Source organism: Phaethon aethereus (genome assembly GCF_964289735.1).
Source record: "Phaethon aethereus genome assembly, chromosome: 3".
NCBI lineage: Eukaryota > Metazoa > Chordata > Aves > Phaethontiformes > Phaethontidae > Phaethon > Phaethon aethereus.
In genome coordinates, this window is record NC_138576.1 from 60131877 (window position 1) to 60155610 (window position 23734).

Consider the following 23734-nt stretch of genomic DNA (forward strand, 5'->3'; position numbering starts at 1 on the left):
TTGGATGTTACATCATGAATGAAGAACACTCAAAGGCTTGAATAAGGAACATTATGCTATTCTTTGATCATATCACATTTAGGGAAATAGAATTTGGCCAGTCTATGTATATTAAGAGGGCTGGACCAAAATATTACCCGATTATATCATGAGTTTATTCTCAAAACTGGAAGAACCCATTGCATGCAATATTTTTAGTTAATGTATTTTGATGCAAGCTGAAAGTGAAGAAAAGATAGTTTCCCTAAGATACACTAAGAGAAGGTTTTTAGACTAGAAACATAGAACAGAAACATAGAAAATTTTAGGTTGGAAAAGACCTTTAAACATCATCTAGTCCAACCCCCCTGCAGTGAGCAGGGACATCTTCAACTAGATCAGGGTGCTCAGAGCCCCATCCCACCTGATCTGGAATGTTTCCAGAGATGGGACATCTAAAACTTCTCTGGGCATCCTGTGCCAGTGTTTCACCACCCTCATTGTGAAAAATTTCTTCCTTCTATCTAGCCGAAATCTGCCCTCTTTTAGTTCAAAACCATTACCCCTTGTGCTATTACTAGAGGCTCTGTTAAAAAGTCTGTCCTCATCTTTCTTATGGGCCCCCTTGAAGTACTGGAGGGCTGCAAATAAGGTGTCCCTGGAACCTTCTCCAGGCTGAACAACCCCAACCCTCTCAGCCTGTCCTCCTAGGAGAGGTGTTCCATCCTCCTGATGATTTTTGTGGCCCTCCTCTGGACCTGATCCAACAGGTCCATGACTTTCCTGTGCTGAAGGCTCCAGAGCTGGGCGCAGTACTCCAAGTGGGGTCTCAGCAGAGTGGAGTAGAGGGGCAGAATCCCCTCTCTCGACCAGCTGACCACGCTGCTTTTGTTGCAGCCCAGGAGATGGTTGGCCTTCTGGGCTACAAGCGCACATTGCTGGCTCATATCCAGCTTTTCATCCACCAGTACCCCCAAGTCCTCACCAGGGCTGCTCCTCATCCCTTCATCCACCAACCCCATGAGGTTGCTCCGACCCAGGTGCAGGACATTGCACTTGGCCTTGCTGAACCTCATGAGATTCACAACCTTAAGCTTGTCCAGGTCCCTCTGGATGGCATCCTGTCCCTCAGGCATGTATTTTGATGCAGCCCAGGATACTTTGTTTCCTGAATAATACACAGCCAAACATGCACACAGAGCCAGGTATAAATCTTCCTGAGGAAGGACATAATTCATCCAATAAACAAACAAAGTGTAATGAGTTCCGGTGATTTGAGTGAAGTCAAATATTGATTGATTGATTGATTGACAAATAAGGAAGATATTTTTAGAATAGTACTTCCTTTGAATATATGCAGTCTGGTTTCAGTATGAAATGAGTGTTTTTTAGACACACATAGTCTTAAATTTCCCTGAAGTTAAAAAATGAAGTCCATTTTGCATTTTATGCTCTTTTAGAAAGAGTGATGTTTGAGTATCTACTTTTGTTTTATTGTTATAGCTTCAGGTTTCTTTTTTATCTCATTGCATGTATTCAAGATTGAAAAAGATTGGGGAAAAAAAGACATGTTATATTAAAATATACTGATCTTGCCAAATCAGGCAGTCTTGCCAATCAGATGTACCAGAAGGGAATAAGGGAAGGGGAAGTGTATTCTCTGTCCTCCTCTCTCCCTTCCCTGCAGCTCATTAGCATCACTCAGTGAGTCAGTCACACTCATGTGGGCATGGTGACAATCTTCCAAAAATTTTCCAAAATTTTGGAGTGGTCTTAGGAATTTTTGAAAATTTGTGCTTTAGAAAACAGTTCACAGAGAGATAAGAAAGCACGTGATGGTTCTCACTTATTTTTCCTACAACAAATATTTCTTTAGCTTCACTTAAATCTCCTTTGGAAGATGAACACCAAGGACCAAACTCAAAGCCCTATCAACTCAATAGCTAGACTCCCTATGGTTTTGACTGTTAAGGCATTAAGTCAAAGAAAATGGAAGGAAGAAAAAAATATCTAGGAAGCTGAATAAAAACCTCTCAATTTATCAGAAAGACCTTATTGTAAATTTCTTAGTTTTAGCAAGAATTTTGATGTGTTCACTGAGGGAGATGGATTCCCTTTATAAATAGTTGCAGTTGGCACTCAAATACTGAGGCATCAATAAAAGAATCTAGATAAATGTCAGTAGAGTTCTGTGCCTAGCAACAGTATCTATTGATTTTATTTTTTACATTCTGTTAAAAATGAACACTGAAAGAATTCTGAGTGTCCTGATTTGTATTTTTAATAGGGAGTTTAAATGGGCACAGCTGCTAAAAACCCCATTAAAAGTAATTGTTCAATGACTGAATTATAATCAAGATTTTTCCTTTTGGGTGTTTCTGAAAAGGCCAGAGACAGCAAGGAAACAGTCAATACATGTGTAGCTCCACCAACCTGCTGATGTCTAAAGCAAATTATGGCTTACCACCTTTCCAGTGAGAAGCCCTTCTTGTTATATTACAGCAAGAATATATTTCCTATATTTATTTTATCTGGTCAAAACCACCTTGCCTTCCTGTCTGCACATTGTCCACTTCGAGCAGCAGGGAAAGTCAATGTTCCCACTCAGGTCTGATCACTCAGCAGAATATATAGTTTCCTCCTCTGGCTGCCTGGGCTTTAAAAGGACTGAGAGAAGTATTCCAGCTGGTGAGGCTGGTTTAGCCTGGGTGAAATGCAAGCATATGGCAGGGTAAGCACAGCACAGGGTCCACATGGAGGAGCACTGCTACCCTGCAGAGTGGTTGGGCTGTCAGTGAGGATCGTTGGACTGCTCTCAAGAACTGGTACCATCATCAGTGGAGCCTCTCACTAAGGTGGTGGTCCCCAGACTGACAATGGCAGGGAGGGAGCAACACCATTTTTTTTCACATATTCTGCAGAAAAGCAATTACATAATCTACCCTTGAGCATTTTTGCAAATATTTCTTAACAATTGAGGCAGACTTGTGCATACAAAACCATTCTTCTACCCATCACTTTTGTGCTAAATGTGTGGGATTTTTTTTGCAGCAGGTTCATTCCATAATAAGAGTCGCTCTCAAGTGAAACCTTGGATAAAGCAGTAGCAGTTTATAGTAGCCAGTGTTCTTGTGCATGTTTCTTTTTCATTGGTAATTCATTGGTAAAATGTTCTGTGGCACTACAAGTTACAGTGAAATTTTACAGCAACAATTCTTGCAATTTCCCCCTAAGATTTAATAATAAAAAAACCTCTGCAACTTGAATTCTTGTGAATGCAGTTTCTATGCTGATCATTATGTACAAACTCTGAGGAAATCCAGGGCTTGAATGCTTAGTGCCTTAAGAATGGTCTAGAAGGCAGGGTTTGGAAAAATTCTTTCAAAATATTTCTAGCCCTTGCATTGAAGAACCAAATGACCTCCAAAATCACATGATTTTGTTCTATCTTTCTTTTATTCTATGTCAACTATAATACGAATTTAACAGCTGATAAGAACTGCTCAAAAAATAATGCTACGTCAAATCCATGATTTCAATTTTTTTTATCTTGGACAGCATTCATTTCTAGTGCTAGTAGCTCTTGAGGCAGATTCTGCTAGATTCACATTGGGTTTGAAGCAGAGAGGTTGAAGAGGATCAAAACAGCACTATTTTAAGGTTCACTATTGCCTGACCAGCTCAAGTTGTGTCTTGACAAATAGAGGTATTACTAGAATTCTGATACAAAAAAATATTTTGAGCTCTATTTAAGTGAGAATTATCAGTATATAATTTTCCTGTTACTTACATTTAATTAGTAATTTCTATTTTGAAATACTTTACAATCTCTTCCACAAACAAAAGAGACAATGCTGAAAAAAATATGAAAGTAATATAAAAGGAAAAATATCAATCCATCTGTGAATATATGCAAGTTTATGTATGTGTCTGCAGCTGGGTGGATATGTACTGTGTTGCTGTAAATTGAGTATTCACATATTTGAAGTTGCTTCCTGCTGATAAATGTTTCACAACAAAGATGTCATCAAAAGTAATATAGGAATTGAATGATGAGTGAAGCCAAACCAATTAAATCTCTACTGCTAAGTCAAAAAGAGAAAATAAATTTGTCCTGTTAAAATTTTGGGCTTACCTTACTTTCTTTAGTACATAAAATGCACTTTTGTTAAAAAGATCATGAGCTTTAACATAAAGATGCAGAAGAACCTAAATAAACGCCCAAAAAACCCAAGGAGGAAAGAATTTGAGGTGACAGGAAATGTCTCTGCTCCCCATTTGTAAGAATAATGTCAGAAATATTGTCTTTTTAAAGAAAACTCTTTTTAAAATAACTCCTTATTTATAGAATACTGTCATTTGTGGATCTAGAATATGTGTAACACCCTAGTGTAATGTAGTACGTTGACTGAACAATGCTAAAATTTAAGTTATGTATTTCTATGTGCTTACTTTTACATTTTGGCCGTTCACCCTTATAGCATCATATAAAAAGAAATCATTATTTACTAAGAATAGAGAGACTACACTGAGAAAATATTGTTTAACTTTCTTATGAAGGCTGTTTGAATGTCTCCAGAGTTGATCATGGATTCTTGGAATGGAGGTTTATCATTTAGTGTTTAGGGTATTATTTTAAGATGGTACAGTTGGACACTGAAACAGAAGCTGAAAAACAAATGAAAGTGATGCAGTACCCAAAAGCAGCTGCCGTGTTAGCACTTCTCCCAATCTTTTCCACTAAAACCTAAAGAGCTGTGAATCCAATAAACATTAAGTGAACAAATGAATGATTCAGGCTCAAGCATTAATGGACCACCAGTGTGTGTTGGATACAAGAGGAAATAGTTCTCAGAAGATGTCTCTGGAGCAGTCATTTGGGGATATTTTACACTGGTGACGTTTAAAGTGCTTTCTTCTTCTTGTTTATGTGAGAAGAAGTGAGTGCATATCTGCATAGTGCAGTGTTACTACCTCATCTTTTGATGTCACTCATATGAGGTTTATAATGGGCTCTGTGCCATTGGGAATTTCACCTTGGAGGAGTTTAGCTTTCCAAACAGCAAGAGTGGAGTGATCTGTGTCAGACACTGAGAAATGAACCAAGCCCTGGAAGTGTCTTTTCCTCTCAATTGACTGTAATGGGAATCTAGACATTGCTCAGAGGAGGACATGTGCATTGCAGACATCTAAATGTGGGCAGATGGATACTCCGGCAGTAATACGCTCTGTAGAAATCCAGCTTCTCTTACGCAGAAGGAGGTGGAGCTATGTTTTCAGAAAAAATGTATATCTCTGCTGTGTGTTCTGGGCCCAACGTAATTCTGGCACACAAGAACATGGAAACAAAACAGAAGAAGCCAAAAGGAAAAAGGAGCCCAGTGAGTCCCACCCAAGGTATAACTCCCTGGCTATGAGTAGACTGAGGGATGAGTGCACATCATAGCAATGTGCTAGGCTCTTGGCTGCCCTTTCATCCATTTGTGACCTGACCAGAATGTGCCTCAGCTTTCTTCTTGCCTTTTATGCTTATGAATCCTTCCCACATAAATCAAAGGGGAAATAGAGTTAATACACCTATATAATATTAGGGCTTGTAACTGAGCCGAAGGAGCTTGAAAGTTTATACATAGCCACTGGGTATAAAGAAGCCTATGGGAAAAATTTTTAAGCAACACTTGCTCTCTATCTGCAAGCAGTGATTGCTCAGGAGTAAAAAACCAATCCAACAGTAATTTTCTGTTTGGTAGTGACCAGTTCTGATGCACTTGACAGTTCAGCAGCTTTCAATCAGTTTCAGCAGAGGACACTAATTATTAAAGTGTAATGCAAATGAAGTAAAATATCAGAGAGATTTTTTCCCTGAGGGAGCAAAGAGAAGGAGAAAATATATATATATTTGTAACTGATGAAAGGCTGAAAAAACAAGGACTCACAATGCCAAAGGGTTAAAAAATTCTCTGATAAACACAAGCAAACTAGACTGTCATTGCAATTTGAGGCAGAAAAAAACAACAACTCAAAAATGGATCATACAAAATCAATTCACATTTGTTTAGAAACAGAAACTCGGAAAGATGGACAGTGCTCTGACACTATAGACATTACTGATTATAAATAAAGAAAAAAAAGCAACCAGCAAGGAAAGGTCTAAGTCCTAAAGATGTGAAGAATTCAGCCAAGCAAAACTAGTGCAAGCTGCATGCTGTGACAACCAACAAGCAATGAAAAAAATCTGAAGGATTATGTCATTCTACAAGAGCTTCCCAGTGCATTCAAGAAAGTGAATGGACATTTATCGAAGTTGGATTGGTTGCAGAAAGCTCTCTGCTGCCAGGAACATTATTATTTGTTGTCAACTCTACTGGTTTTGGCCCTGAGCTCTCTCCCATTGAGGCCTGTAGGTAACTGCTGGGCAGGGAAGACTTTCAACTGGATCATTAAAAGCAGAGCATGGTTGCTCTTTGTGTTAGGTTGCCGAGAGCAGCAGTTCTATTTAAAACGGCTGGTCGTCACACATTCAATAACTGAATCTCTCCTGGGCATGAATCCTGATTTCTCTTTGGCATCAGGCAGTGGTTTCTGATCCTGCTCTTCACTGGAGGCTTCCCACTGAGATGTGGCTCCTGCTGGCTTCTAGAGCTGGACTCTCCACCATGCTGTGCTGCTCACACCCTCGTCAGCTCTCATTTTCTCTCTGAGGAAAGCCTCAGGCAATGGGAATGGGAAGGACACAGCAAAATGCACAGGGCAGATTAAATTAGAGAATGGTGCCTATTAAGTGGCCACATAAAGTTATCGTGTAGACTGCTATCATACCCAGTTCAAATGGACTTCTCCCAGGGGAGTCTAGGTGAGGTCTTTTACTAGTTCCAGGAAGGTAGAAACAAGAAAGGTAGAACTTTTGCTGTTTGATGCTGCAGAGTTCAAACAGGCAGCACCACAGAGGGTTATGACAACTAAACCACGGGCTTCACTGTTCAGGAACAGCTGACTCCACCAAATAGTTGTTTCTATTTCAGAGGGGCTTTTCAAAGGTAAGCAGAACTGCAGGCACCTCAAAGATTAGCTGAGTGTTATCAGTAAGTTTAGATAGTATGTTGGTGCAAAGTATTCAGAATCACTTGTTATCAGATTTGACAGGGAAGAGATAAGTTTGAAAATTGTATTTCTAAGTGATGTACCTTCATAGACAGAGGAAATTAAAGGAAAATAACTTTAGAATTAAAGATAATGATAATTGTGGACAGTGGTTACTGTGTCATTTGAAAGAGGTGCTCCTTTCCAGACATGCTGGGCTCCAGGCAATCTTTGAGCAACTCAAATGCTGTTGCCCAGGTAGCATAAACAATCATATATTTAATTACTATGGCAAATGTAGTATCATTTTAGAAATGCACTTAGTTTCTTTTTCCTGAATGGAGCATGGAAGGATCTTGGGGAGTAATATTTTAAGATTCAGAAGAATCTAAAACATATACATTTCTGAAAAGAAAATAAATAACAAATAACTAATCAGAACAACAATTCAATTGCTTTGAATTGCCCAAGGTATTATCTTGTAGCTCAGGAGCCCTTGTATCCCTCAGTCAAATGTGACTGAAATTGACTTACAGATCCAAAAAGAATTTGAGAGCAAGAGAAATGCCATGTAAAGTTCTGTAAAAAAATGCTTATATTTAAAATGCTCATAGCTATCAGAGTTGTTCACTATTTATACTTGAAAGTTATGTGACATATTTCTTCTTCAGGCAAAGTGACAAGAGTATTTCATGTGAGTTCTGGTGACCAGGTTTATATCAAAGGCAGTAGTGGCCTACATGGACCTTCAGTTCTTGTGCCCTTGTGATCATTTTTCTACTGAGCTGTGGAATTAAGTCTAGTCATTTAATTCTGTTGAATTTTAGTTTCCCTGTTAGTAAAATGGTGATAATGTAACTTAGCCAACTTTGAGAGCAGTGTGAAGAGGGATGTATTGATTCTTAGTACAGTTACAGGTATCAGTTTCCCATTCCCCAAGAAGAAAGACATCCTATATTAATTTGTTATGATTCATAGCAAATTTTCAAACCTACTGTGTAGTATCAATGAATCATAAAGTAGGTCTTTCTTCTCATAATTCTTTGTAGAGGGTTATAAATTCATGTTTATTTGAGGAATGGTAAGCATATTCTACCATATGAGAGCTGTATTTATGTAATTTATTTTACAAAAAAAGTAACTCTTACTGATTGGCTACAACTTTGCAAAATACTAAGTATTTAAACCTTTAGTATTAAACTTCCAGTTATACCTCTTTCCAGCATGGATTTCCGTAAAAATAATAAGCTGTGTTGCCATTGCTATGCCTCGTGTCAGTATCTCCTGCTTTGTCGAGTGTGTGTGCATCAAGGTTCTTGTCTTGTTGATACGTGACTATGTAGCATTGTGGTGGCTTCTGTCAGATAATGCAGCTGTCTTGAACTCCCACATATGAGAAAAAAATACAGCTATAGTCCTTTGAAGAACTCTTATAAATGTGTTTCTAATTAGACACATATAATAGAGAGTACCAGAGGGATTTGTTCATTGTAACAGACCTTCAGAGATGAATTTCCGCAATAATTTGCTGAAGCACATAGACAACAAGAGGCATTTATGACTGCATGTGATCCAGAGATAAGAGGTGTGCTAGTTCTGAAGCATCCGAAATAAGAAGCAGTGGGAAGCAGAAGCATCCTTGTATTTCAGTACAATTACACTCAGTGTTTATCCATAGAATTCAGGCAGCAAACACTTAATATAACGTTTCAAAAGGAAGCAGTTTAAAACATGCTTTTAAAAGACATTTTTAAACCTTATCTGTAGTCCAATAACAGCAGATACTTGTTAAAAGAGTGTATCTTAAAGTCTGATAAATTTGTCAATTTAGGTGATAGACTAGACAGTGGAAAAGTGAAGTTTCACTTCATGTAAGCATAAGGCTCTCTGCTGGGACAAGCATCTCCAAAGTGCCTTGGAGTGTTCTGCTGGATGTACTGGGCGCAGGGAGCTTTTTAATCAGCCGTTGCTTACATGCAATGTGACAAGTTGTACCATGAACAGACAATCTAATGAAACCTAGTTTCCAGTGGCTCTCTTACACATTTTTTCCCCTTCATGTTGACTGATAAAAGATGATCTTGTAAGTCTTTCTAGGACTTAATAGAGTATCTCTTCCCATTTGTAGGACTATTTTCCTGAAACTTTTGTGAAAAAATATCTTTGAATTGTCTAGCCTTTTGTTCAGTTTGTTTAAAATTGTTCAGGAGCACAGAAGTTATTTCAAGAGAACAGACATCGCACATAGATATTACTGCTTAATTCTCATTTCTTTGGGAAACCAGACTAAAAGCAGTATTTAGAATTTTCACTGTAAGGAATGCAGTTATCTTCAGGTGACAGAAGGAATACTTGTATTAACTCCGTCAGAATATATATGTACTTGTATATAACATTAAAGTATTAAAATATTTAGCAAAAACTAGCAACTTAAAATGTTGCAAAGTTAGAAAATAATGCCAAATTAACGTTATTGAATCTAAATTAATGTTTCCTTCTCTTGTTCTGGTAGTTATGACACTCCATGTTACATGTGAAGCCAGGTGTACCATGAGCAAGCTACAGGAAAATGAAATGCTCAATATACTTAATGTCTCAGTGTTGGGTTTTTAAAAAAATATGCGTGTGTTAAGACCATGCATCTAAATTAAGTTCCAGTGTTCCAAAGTTTTATGAGAAGCCTACGCTCAAAGAGTAGATGTGCATTAGAGAGGCCATGAAATCTCTGTCCCTGGTGATATTCAGACCTCAGCTGGACAAATCTCTGCACAATTTGATCTATGCTGGTCATGCTTTGAGCATGAGATTGGACTGGGTGAGCTGCAGAGAGTACCTCCTGACCTAAATAAATCTATGATCTGTGACCAGATCTGTGGACCGGAAAAAGCTGTCTTATAAAGTATATGTAATCTGTATTCTTTAAATTACCTAAAATTATTTCTGTGTAAAGCAATTTAAACCATTAAGACTGTGTTAGCTTCCATTAGATCAAAACCATATTTATCATAATTCTGTACACAGTCTACCTAATAGCTAGGCTGGTTGGTAATTATTTAGTTGTATATAAAAATAAGAAATCGAAAAAGGCCGAAATTTTACTCATGTTGGATCTCACTTTAGATCTCCTGAGAAAGCACAGAATTGTATTATTTTCATAGTACCTAGAAGATTAAGTAGAAAACTGCATGTTGAATGATAGACAATCTGATGCAAAAAGGCACCCCCAAGAGAAATGCAAGAAATCCTACATAGGTTGTTACTGAATTTAGAGAATGAGATTGTCATTCATGACAAACAATGGTTTATCATATATTTTTTGTAAGGGATGGATAGTGTACAGCCTAAAATATGGTCTGCTTATTCAGAAGGTGATATAATACAGAGGTGTGCGGAAAACGGTGTTTCCTGATTTGGAAAAGTAGTTTAACAAAATTTAATCAGTACAGTTTGGAGAAAAGACAACAAAACAAGAAGAGTAAGTCTGTAAATACTTGAGAGAAATGGATTGGTGATATAAAAGGAGGAAATAGCCCTCAGCTATAACAGGTAGGGAATAGTGTCGTGTCTCTGTCATATTTCTTTCACACATATACAGTGTCATGGGTCTGTGGAATGAAATTAGGAAACATACAGAATTGAATTGTGAACAACTAGAGGATAGCTACAAGAGCCATTAGAAAAACAGTTGTAGATCTTAAGGTTTATTAGATGATGGAATAATTTGTCAAGGGAAGTTCTCAAGCACGAGCATTAGATAAGAGTAGCAACAGCAGGTCAAACTTTATTATACAAGATCCTCCAGCATTACAGCAGGGAAATGTTGTTTCCACTCCTAGCACATAAGGTCTTACGAATACCAAAAAGAAGCAAAGTAGTGGACAGAAGGAGAGAAAACGTGATATATGTGAATAAGTTTGGCAACCACCAATGAACAGATATTACATAAGCATGAATACTTCTCCTATACACTGTAAAATAAAACAAAACAAACAAAATCTCAAAGAAACTGGCCATTTAAGATACAGTCTGCACCTGAGGACATTGAAAAATTATGAACCATGCTTTGGAATGTCACAAAATATATTGATAGAGGCAGCTGTCTTGACCGAATCCCTCCATATTTTGTAGAAATATGCAAAATAGCCTATACATATAGGTTTATTTTCTTGAGGTTCTATATATATAGGTTTAGTTTCTTGACACTAAATCCAAAGTGTTGCAGAATCCAGTGCCTACTTCAATTAGACTTTGTTATTTTGTAAGTTATATTTGAATAACGATTTGAATAAACAACTCTGCACTTGTCACATATAATTGATATTACATACCTCTCTTGATATTGCAGTATTCCCCATTTGAACAATAATAAGAGATCCAGATTAGTCTCAGATTCAAATGTTAGATCTATCAACTGTTTTCTCAGATACGGATTTTCTGGTGTGACCAAGTACTCACTAGGTCACTCTAGACTGTGTCTGTGAAAGGGAAGAATTTATTTTTTATTCTCTTTTATATTTAACGTTTTTATTCATATGCACCATATTTATACTCTGTTTTTGTCTTGGATTGAACTAATGATCTAATGGACAAAGTTTAACTCAGTTGCTAGTGAAATTATTAATGCACTGTTTCTTTCTTCTGCCCTACAGTATGCTGTCTGGCTGGTCCTTTGGGTTACATGGAATGTGTTTGTTATCTGCTTCTATTTGGAGGCTGGGGACCTTTCAAAGGTAATTTTACATTGGATACATTTAAGCCATCAACACTGTGTTAACATGTCCCAGTTGAAAGGCTGTATTCTGTTTTACTCATTCTCTTAGTGTTATTTGAATGAGGGTAGTATGATGGAAATTTGGAGTATTCCAGGTATGTTAGAAATTTTTAATCTTAAACAGTAATAAGCATATACCTTCTGACGCCCACAACAATAATGGTATATATGTTTTAAAATAAAATTACCTCTTTTTGCCCCCTCAGTAATTCTGCAATGCAAATTTCATGTCTATGAGAGACATTAATTAGTGATTTCATGAATACAAAAGATTAGCATCTCAAGGGTAAACAAATACTTTTTGAATCATTTAGCTGTTACTTAGCTGGATTCCTTTCAGGGCTCTTATATCACAGCATTATAATTGTAAAACAAGATGTCTTCCATCAAATTAAAATGTAAGCTGAGGTGCCAGAATAGACTGCCATTTGTTTTTTTAACTTTGTGCTTATAATTGAAGACACAGTTGAAATGCATAGGAAAAATATATTTTCCTAAGAATAACATATTTATAGGGTTTTATTAACACTGTAAGTGATAACATGTAAAGTGGCAGTTGGTAATGGGCTCAAACCAACATCTCAGACAAGAGCTTCTACTTTCTAGGGTGTTCCCAGAAGGCTGGAAATTTGTGGGGTAAAAGATTAGCAGTGGTAACAAATTATTTTGTTAAAATAATAAGCTTCAGCTGAGTCTAAATATTGCTGTCCATGCTGAGTTATGCTCACAGTGGTGAGAACTGACCATCAGAAAGAATCCCACAGATGAGAGATCACATGCTCTTCTTGACTCAGGTATTTATTTGCCATCCCTGATTAAAGGGAGTTTAGCTGAAGAGTAAATTACAGACGTAATTCTCTGATCCTTTGTGAGTTACTGTTATGTTATGATGCAGAAAGTTAAACACAATTATAGGAAGAATAAATGAGGCAAAGATACTTCCTTAGCTCTATTTTCTCTCAAATCACCACGAAAGTACAAAAAATACTAGAGACTGGAGTATTTCATCCTTATGTATTCTGTTTCTTCAAAATATGCAGACTTCAAAAAGATCACAGTTTCATTTCCTGAGGGTGTAAAGTAATTTTCTGCAGGTAAAACATTACACTTCCTGGGTTTTCTACCTTCAGACATGCTCAATCTCATTAAACACAATAAATAAAATAACTTGCATGTATTATCTTTTATTTGGTTAAAATGCTTTCTGTACCACTAAGTGAACTAATGTATGTAACAAACCCAGCACCTGTTGTACAATGATACTCAACCCAATCCACCATCTTTCCACCTGCTTATTTCAGCCACCCGCATTCCTAAACTTGTAAATGTTGGGGTGGTTATTGTGTCTGGTGAAGCGAAAGGGTGTGGGAAGGAGGGGGGAATGGGGAGGCAGCTGTTTGAGCACTGTGTTTTAATGGGTATAAAAACAGCTTAAGAACACTAGTGAGTGCTACTTGGAATAAAGATGGGACAAAACCAGTATCTAAGCCTGGAATTGATTTTTCCGAAGCCTAGGGCTGTGTCATCTAGTATGTTTCCCAGCCAACCATATGGTTCAGGCTTATACTTGGATGCAGTTAACATTTTTATTTGGTCTTCAGAGGTATTATTTTTTCCAGTGGTATGATCTGCCTTGAAATAAACCAGTAGAGTATATTCCTTCGCCTTCGGTTGGTTTTCAGACCAACAGCATTGGTAAAGAGGAGGAGAAAAGGAAAGGTTCCTAGAAAATGGATTTAAGAAATAGGTACAGATTGACTCATCATCTACAAAAGGTCTAATTCACACATGGGACACCACTCTCCTCTCTCTTTCAGCTGCACATACATCAAAACTTCCCCACATGATCAAAATTCTGCAAGATCTAGGTCCTAGAAATATATGTCTACTGGAAAGATACTCACCTGTTTGGATGGATAAATCTTATCCTTCTGTCCTAGATCCTTTAGAGGCTCCAGATGTTTTACAGATGTATCTTACAAAATGTATCATTTTAAGTTTTACATCTCTCAATCACATTCATACATCTTGCACTGAATCTTTTTTGTTATTTATATTTTGATCTGGGAATAACTGCAACTTCAAATCTGTAATGATACTCCTGCGTATATTTTTTTTTGTGTTTGGAATGGCACATAGAACCTTGAAAAAAGCTCTGGGTCTGAATTGGTTCTAAATAGAGAATAAAAAATAACCTTTAGGTAAGTACCAGAGGGATGCCTCTGAGGTTGTAAACCATGAGAGAGGAACCTGCACAGCATGGCTTTAGGAATTGATAGGTTAAAATTACAGCCTAATAGTTCAGCTGGGTATAGTTTATTTTTATATGTATAATTTATAGCTTTCTACCAAATAAAATAAAAGAAAAGCTTTTTAAAAAAGTTTTGACAACAGCTTTTATTCTATGTATATATACATCAATTTTGTGAGCATCATCTGCTGATACAATGCAAAGGACGTATTTCAATTGTTAATAAACCTTATCACAAATGGCTTCCTTTTTTATTTTAGTTGTGGGGGTGGAGGTCATGACATTTTTTGAGCTTCTCCTTACTACACTGAAACAGGCCTGTAAAGACTCAGAAATGTTTAGAGCAATGAGGTAATCACCTCTGAAGAGACTGAGGAGGCTCAAGGATTGTTAGTGAACAGCCATGCAAATTTGTTTGCATTATGCACCATTACAATCATATGTGTCTTCTGGAAAATGGCACCACACTAAATATTTTCTGTCCTTGAGGCCTGGTTGTCTTTGCTGAAACTTTCACAGCAAGCTGGAATATTTATGGCTTAGAAGGTTTGTAAGAGAGACAAAGTGCAATCACTTGTTCTTAACCTTGATTGTTACATGGATCTGTCAATGAATGCCTAGAAAACCCACTTCTCAGACTTACTTTTCAGTACTACTCTTCAATAATATTTAATTAGTCTGTGTGTTGTTTTGCTTGCTGGTGGGTTCCATACTCAGTATAAGTAGGACTTTAAGGTTTCAGGTGTGGTAATATTTATTTTGGTTTGTGGCTGGGCACTCGCATGTGAAAAGCATAACCTCTTGTCTTGAATGAGGCACATCTGAAGTACAGTAATTGAACAAAAAGGAAAACATAATATAAAGCATCTCTGACAAAAAGTAGTATTTCAATTTTTTTTTTTTAAATATATCAAGAAAGGACAGAAGGAACTATATTCAGCAATCTTAGAACAACAACAACAAAAAAGCCCCAAAACCCAACAAAAAAGCCCCAAAACCCAACAAAAGGTTAACAGTCTGTTTAGTATTTTTACTTTCTTATTCAGAAAAAAACTCCCATTTACTTCTATGGGATTCAGCTGCAACCTCTGAATAAAGACCCTCAGTAGAAAGAGTGCTGCAAGTGTCCATGAAGAAAAAGCACTCTTGCTTCAAGGCATTTAAAAGTTTCCCCTAATGATGTCTAAGGATCCCACAAGCAGAATATAAGCAGAATAAGAATTATTGAACTCTCATTTTGAGTTTAAAAATCTGTAGACAATTTTTCACTGCAAAAAAATGCATGGCTCAGTTTGCACTGGTCCCATCACAAGCGTGGGAGTGTAGAGATGCTGCTGCTCTCAAGTTACTGGGAGTCAAGGCAGAGGCTGGACTTGGGGTGCTGGAAAATGGGGACCAGCTGGGGTTCAGGTTCTGAAGCAGCCCTTGTTGCACCTGGGCCCAGGCTCATCATAGTACTTTTGGTTCTCCTTGCATGCATCCCTACTTGTGTGATCAGATATAAGAGGCCTCCTCTCACTGCTGCCTGGCTGAGCTCCTGTATCGCTTCATTGTAGTCCCTACAGTAGTACGAGAATGTGACCAAGAATACGCTTTTTAAAAACTCATTTTAACTGTCAAAATTGGCTTAGTTTTTATTTGTGTGGCATTCTTGACATTTTCCTTATTTGTACCTAATAACATACAAAGGTTACACTTAATATACTAAATCATAAGGTTGTACTTCTATGTCTTTTGACACAAAAATTAGGTGTTTGAAAGTCAAACGTGATAGTCTGGTATCAAGAAATGCCAGAATTAAGATTTCTGGTAAAAGCACAATTTAACACTCTCTGTCCATTCATTTTTAAGTAGCTTTTAATTATGCAGTCATGACTGTATTTTTTTCTTTTTCATGATCCTTTCCTTAATCTGTACAGCATGGCCTATTTTAGGGATGAATCAAGTTTCTGATTACTCTGTTTACTGGAGTAAAGTACTGGCTCTTACTCCAGTATTGTAACAGTCAGAAGAAGCTTAATAAAGGGGCAAGAAAAAAAAAAAAAGTGCTTTTCTTACCATTATGCCCATCACATATTTTGTTTTCTCCTTATTGGCCACTATGTAATTAATTTCCATACTTCATACAAGTAAACCCTGTACTTCAACTCTGCTCTGCAAACACGTAGAATAATACTATGAAAGCTTATGTACAGAACTGTGGCACCTAGGAACCCAAAGCACAGTGGCAATAGTATGTCCATAGCTCACCATGTGTATTTGAAGTGCGGTTTCTCACGATTTAGCACTCATTCCACAGGTCGGAGTTGAAAGCTACTGTTCTTTAAAAAAAAAAGTTGCTATTTGCATTCAAATGAGGTTACTTCCTTTCCTATATTGTCCTCAGTTGCAACAGGGTGAACATGAAAGAATAGGAAAGATTAAAAAAATACAGTTATTTAAAATTGAAATTCTTAAATGTGATAAAAAGAACTGAATGTATTGTAGCTATGAAAATGTAAACTACAGAAAAATATGTAATCAGGTTGTTTTCTGCAAGAAGTTTTAAAGGAAATCAAATGTTTCTGAACACATTTTCCCCTACCCACCCTAAATATCTGCAAATATAAGATAACTTAGACCCACAAAATCACAGACTAATTCATGTTGGAAGAGACTTCTCAAAGTCACATTGATCCAGTCTCCTGCTCAAAGCAGCACCAATTTCAAAGTTAGATCAGGTTGCTCAGAGTTTTAGCCAGTCAAGTTTTAAAAGTCTCCAAGGATGAAAATTTCACAACCTCTAGTTCTTAACCATGGTCATTGGGAAAATTTTCTCCTGATATGCAGTTGAAATTTCCATTGTTGAAATCTGTGACACTGCCTCTTGTCCTTTCACTGTGTACATCTGAGAAGAGTCATGCTCCATCTTTTCTAACATCCTCTTTAGGCTTTTAACTGAAGTTGAGTACTTCAGCTTTCTTTTTGTCCTTTCTGTAGTCGGATTCCTTTTTCCAACCATACACAGCTTATTGCACCTCACAAGAAAAGAGCTAATTATCATGTAATAAATAAACAGTTCACTTTTCACAATTTTGCATGCTTTACTATAGAACAAAAATGAAGGGTCTTCACATATATGTAAAGCTAAATAGTTTCTTAAATAAAATGCACAAAGATGAAGGTTATCCTTCTTATCTGGAAAAATTAATAAGACATTCAAAAATAATTAGTCTTTAGTTCTAAAACAATTCAATTTATATCACCATTTATCTTGCCTGATATTTTATTTAGGGAAATACTGAAAACATTGCATATAAACCTTGCAGTCAAATAAAATGCTGAAAATATGTAACTCTTCCCCTTTCCTGCTAAAGTATCAATCAAGAAGGTTAACCAACACTTGGAAAAGGCTCCCACGTAGCTGACAGGGAGCAGGAGGAAGACAATATAATGGCATTGCTAGGGAATACCCCCTGGGGAGAGAGACAGCTCTGGGAGTGCAGAGGAACTACTGGAGAAAGAAAGGTTTAGGGTGAGAGTTTGCTGCTCTTTTGTTATCTGCAAGTATTCCCACTCTGTAACTGAACTGCAAGTTTGTTTTCCACATCATGAAAGCAGAGTAATAAAGACAAATGCAAGAAATCATGTAAGTGGTATTCCCCAACTGCCAATGCACACTGTGATTAAAATCAGTGTTTTCATATTCATAGTTCATAGTAAAGTAAGGCCAGAAGGGACTTCAGAATATGGCTGGTCCATTCTCCTGCCTCCAGCCAAGCTCAGCAACCAACCTGGACTATGGAAGAGCATCTGATACAAAAGATCTTAAGGAGGAAATGAGCAGTTTAGAAATCAGCAGGCATTCATGTATTAGCAACTTTTCACCACTGATAAGTCCACCTTTCCCTTGTTGACCTGAGATGTTAGTCCAGGATTAGCCAGATATGGCTGACTTTTAGTGTCTGTAGTGCAGTCCATCCCTTTTCCTTTTCCATTGGATGACGCTAATGGGAAGAGGGAGAGGCAGTAATGGTCGTAGCGCTTCCTGCCAACAGACAACGTCAGACCTGCATTGCCGGTGGGGATGAATGGAATGAGTGTGAGGAAATATGGAGCCCATGTTTCTTCCTACCATTCCCATTTTTCCCCACCATCTTATCCAGCAAAGTTATATGAATCAGCCAGAAATAGGCACCTGCTAGTTAATATTTTTCTGCTTGAATATCCCAGCATTGGCAAGCACATATTCACCTATATGTCTGACTTTCACATGCCACTGCTTGGATTGATACCTAGGTGATCTAAAGTGCAGTTCATATCCCTATGCAAATTAACTGCAATAATGTAAATTACTTCAGGATATGATTTGCATATCTTGTCACTCATGATGTTTAAAAAACATGCTGGCTATGAGTGCTGAAACCTTTATGCAGCTAATATACTCTGATTTTAAAGGGACAGTTTGATACCTAGATGAAGCTGATGAAAGAAGGAAACAAAAGAAATGGGTCATTCATTCATCTTCAGTGTAACTCAGTTGTAACAAAGCAATGAACTTGGCAACAAGACTGAACCTACACCAGTAAGTGTACACACGTTCATTCTACATTACTTCATGTCCATTAGTATAATCATTATACTGCTTTGATTCCACGTTTACTAATTATGTTTGTAAGGTGGTGGTCATTAACAGTTAAATGTCAGTGTTGCACATGCTCTAATAAAACAACCTGCAGGATGTTTAATTTTGAACATATTACCTTCCTTGGATGTTGTTTTAACAGATGTCCTGTTAAGATAACAGAGAAATTAAATTGGTTTTCAACTCAAAGCATCTGGTTAACTTTGTAGGTAAATGCCTTTGAGCGGTAAATCTGACCAGGGTTTTGAGATAAATAGCTATCAGAATGTTTTAAGTAAATGACATTATTTTTTCACTTCTATTACTCAGGGCAGATTTGACATGCTTGATCATATATCTAACAGATGAAAATTGAAAATAGTGCTGGCAACCAGCAGTGTTAGGTTATTCTGAGGGTAGTTTCATGGGTAGATACTATTAAGCGTGCTTATGGTTTCAGATAATTTAGTTTTGCAGCAATTTTTAAACCTCAAGTTCTTTACCAGCTAGAAGAGAACTGATTATAAAATTTAATCTGTTTATTACTGTATGTCATAGCATATGGTAGAAAACATTTAGACAAAAGTGGAATTTTTCATCTCTTTAATGGTAAACTAAATTGTGATAGCAAATCATTCAAAGTATAGAAAAATATGAAATATTGTTGTATAGATTTTGCTTATTGTACAAAGTTTATCTTCTAAAATTCTGGGATATATTTTTATGTTGATTTCAAGAATAAACATACATCTCAGCACAGGAAAGACATGGACCTGTTGGAGGGGGCCCAGTGAAGGTTACAAAAATGATCAGAGGGATAGAGCACCTCTCCTATAAGGACAGGCTGGGAGAGCTGGGGTTGTTCAGCCTGGAGGGGAGAAGGCTCTGGGGAGACCTTATTGCAGCCTTCCGGTACTTCAAGGTGGCTTATAGGAAAGATGGGGACAGACTTTTTAGCAGGGCCTGTAGCGATAGGACAAGGGGTAATAGTTTTGGACTAAAAGAGGGTAGATCTTGACTAGATCTGAGGAAGAAATTTTTCACGAGTGTAGTGAAACACTGGCCCAGGTTGCCCAGAGAGGTGGTAGATGCCCCATCCCTGGAAACATTCCAGGTCAGGTTGGATGGGGCTCTGAGCAACCTGATCGAGTTGAAGATGTCCCTGCTCATTGCAGGGAGTTGGACTAGATGATGCTTAAAGGTCCCTTCCAACCCAAACTATTTTATGATTCTATGATACTCATATTGATTTATATATGTACACTTTTCCCATAATCTAATAGTTATGCACTGAATACAGGAACACATGAAAATGAGTAAGTGTAGTGACTGGTAACTTGATAATTCCATATGATAATTTACATATGTGTGTACAAATTCCATTAATATCATATATATGTGTACATATGTATTAAGTACCCTAGTTACACTGTTAGGATTGGTAAGCACATATTTTAGCATATGCCTTACAACTGCATATATTATAGTTACATGGAGGCTGTAGTATATATCTAAAGGCAGTGCCATGGTTATTTCTGCAAGACTTTCAAATGCTACAGCCAAGACATTGCAGAAAAAAACAAATATATATTTATGAGTTTATTTTTTAAAATTTATTAATTATATTGCAGTACCATCTAGTGGCCCCAATTTGATATCAGGGTGCCATTATACCATGAGTCCTAGGCACACATAATATAAATAGGACCTGTCCTAATGGTGCATAGTCATAGTATGTGATGAAACAGCATAAGAAGTGGGAACCAACAAATAGGAGACTGCAGGGAGAATGCAAACCAGTGTTGTATCTTTGAACTTCTTTGTGAAGTCTGGATTTTCTCAACATTCTCATAAACTTTTCCCCAGATTTCTCATCCCTATGAGTATGGATAGGCAAGTAACACAAAAAACCCCTGTTTTTGATTGAGTAACATTTTCTGGTCCCCCTTTGTAAGGAAATCACTTTTGAATGCTGTAGTGCACCATTGCTAGCATTGCACTGATTGTTTAAGGCACTGGGGAAAAAAAAAATGTTGATTTTGCTTAAAATGAAAAATCAGAAGATGAATTTATTTCCAGTGAAGCAGATGCTTAGAAGATCACAGCTACAGAATACAAGTTTACTATGACAGCTCTTCTGCAGAGTTGTCTAAGCTTCTCATAGACAGGACCTTTCCTATGGCTATGTATATCAGGCTCGGGAATCAGCTATGGACAAGGGCTGAAGGGTTTTTTACCATAGTTGAAAACTAGGAAGTCTGCCAGAGCACCCACTCATCTTTTGTGAAAATATGAAAACATACGAAAATATGTTCTGCTTTTTAAAACCGAGTTAAATTTCACTGTCTCATGGTGTCAGCTTTTTGTTTCATTTTTTATTCTTTTTGACTACGTATGGAATACTTTAAGATAGTCTTTAATAATTTGTTGTTCTGAATGTAGGTGCAATGGCTAGAATAAATGTTCTCCACGTTTATTTTTCCTCTAAATATAAATAAATCATTGACCTTCTAATTAGAATCTATCAGATGAGTTCCATCTTGTGAACCAGGGGTCTACCAGAAATTCCAATGCAACACTGAGCCCATACAGTTTCCAAGGAGCTTTATATTACTTGGAATTTCTGAAGGCAACCATTCTGATCCTTATGTCAGTGAAAATTATGCCAGTGTTAATCCAGTAGGAAATAAAAATTCTGTATTGCCTTCAGCATCTTTTCACATATGAATAAGCATTTCTTGAACCTGGGAAAGCCGTGTGATCTGTGAAGCACTCTCCTTTTTTGATCCTGTTTAATATTGTCCCCAATCCCATAAAACAGTATGAGTGCAGCCAACAAACAGTGCAGTGTCATTTTTACCATACTCCTCTCTCACCACTGCAGTGGTAGCAGCAAGCTCACAGACCATAAGGTCCTGCACTGAAAATGGCTGTGGTGGCTGGTCATTTCTTACAGTGGTTCATCATCTCATAAGGCTTCCCGTTTGCACTTGCTGGAGGATCCCACTCCCATGGCCCTGCCAGAGCATTTCAGCACTTGAACATTCATGATCTATCTCCGCACTAAAATACACAGGTGTATCTTAAGCCGCTCCTAGCAGCCACATAAAATATGTTCTTACACACACACACAACTTTGCATTGAAGCAGGTGAGTAGCTCCTAAAGAAGACACTAATAAAAGCTAAGGAGGAAGTAATATGTTTAAATTTTCACACATATTTCAGTGTGAATGTCTTCCTTCGTCACAGATCCATGTTATGCTTTCATCATCTCAAGAGAATTTATTCTCACTAGATAGATCTCCTTAAACATTTAAAAAGATATTTCCAGAAACATCATGTAGTGCAACTATTTGGGATACAAAAGAAATTAATTTTTCCTCCTGTAAAACTGCTACCTCAAAATTGTATAATTAAATATTAGTAATTTTTTCTTATCATCTTCTTCCTTTCTTGTACCAATGAAAGGAATGTTTTCAAAAATGCTACTGAAAGGCAGCGATCTGTGGTAAATGGATAAGTGAATTAACTAATGACAACTTTGATAACTCTGTAGGATTTGATGATGAATTTTTATTAATTGTCCATAATAAACCTGAAAAATTCTTCTCTGGCAAAACCTCAGTGACTTCAGTGCTGTCACATTGCAGCTGACAGCACACTCAGCTTGTTTTGTTTTGTTCATTCCATATGCTCAGAATGAAGGCCTAACTATGAAAAATATTTGGTCTCTTTTTCTAATAACCCACTAAACTCGATGTTTACCTTTGTGAGCGTTTCCCCAGAGTATGAGTTCACTCCAGTGTTGATGTTTTCAAAACTTTCTGCTGCTATTTCAATTACATTAATTTTAAGGGGTGTCCTATCTATTCAGGAGTAGACTGCTATACTATGGCATTATATCCCACTTATCAGACTACCACAAACACCTATTTGAGTAGAAATTGGATTCAGTGTTTTGAGGGTAGGATTTGATTGATTAAATAACATTACAAATTGAACAAAAGTGTGGTTTATGGTGGGTTACATTTTAAAAGCCTGTTCTTCAGCAGGCCACAGTGTAACTCGTGCTATTTTTCTTCCATCTTACAATAGTTGGCTAATTCAGTAATAATGAGATGATCAGTAACGTGCTGTGTCTCAGCATCTCACCGGTATCTTTAAACTGTCAATGAACCTTTTATAGAAAAGCTGCTGTTTGCAGTGTAGAGGAAGAGTAAGATCAGAGTGCTCAAAACTATGTGGAAAAAAAAGTTCCTCCTCTACAGATAATTGAGACTTATCTCACTACTCAGATGAAAAAAAAAAAAGTGTTGGGTTTGTCAGGCTTCTGACCATATCTTAAAAGTGAAGAGCTCTCCCTATACATATATGAGAGTCCCATCTATTACTTCCAATGAAATGCACAAAGCAATCTCTGTCTTCCTCTTTCTCCCTTTTCTTGGCAATTTTATATTTGTCACTCCTCACTTTTCCTCCCTTAATTTATTAAAGCTGAGCCCTTTTTTTAATCTTGGCTTTGCTCGCTACTGATCCATTCCTCTGATGCTTAGCACATCCAAATATATTCCAGCTGGTTTTGGCTAAACTGGCAAGTTTTATTTTGCTTTGGCAGTATAGGGAAACACGGTATTAGAGTGTGGTTTCATTTAGGTTTTCCTCTTTAACTGCCTCTTACAAAATACACTAAATGTTTTAATTCTGTACTTTACTGCCTATGATAACCACACACACGTGATTCTTATTTCTTTATTCTTATAGGGATGAATTATACCAAAAAAACAAATGCTGTTCTTAGCTCTTGTTTAATTTATGGTTTTTGTTTCATCAGGTGTTTTCTTGTGTTATGGGTGCCCTGGTTTACCCTGTGCAAAAATAGCCCATCTTCTTTTAGTTATTCTGTCTTGAATATTCTGTCTTGTCTGAATATTCTGTCTTGTCACCTGTGCCCCTGTACTCGGCACTGATGAGGCTGCACCTTGAATACTTTGTTCAGTTTTGGGCCCCTCACTACAAGAAGCACGTTGAGGTGCTGGAGCATGTCCAGAG

The 23734-nt window shown here is 37.2% G+C and overlaps 1 protein-coding gene across 2 annotated transcripts in view; it reads left to right on the forward strand.

Moving 5' to 3' along the window:
- NKAIN2 (sodium/potassium transporting ATPase interacting 2) overlaps positions 1–23734 on the forward strand; it is a gene marked incomplete at its 5' end in the record, with an annotated part of 580773 nt that overhangs the window by 297960 nt on the left and 259079 nt on the right. For both annotated transcript variants that reach the window (XM_081998199.1, XM_081998200.1), the window contains one exon: positions 11709–11789. In XM_081998199.1, coding sequence (XP_081854325.1) covers positions 11709–11789 — 81 coding nt within the window. The remainder of the gene's footprint in view (positions 1–11708; positions 11790–23734) is intronic.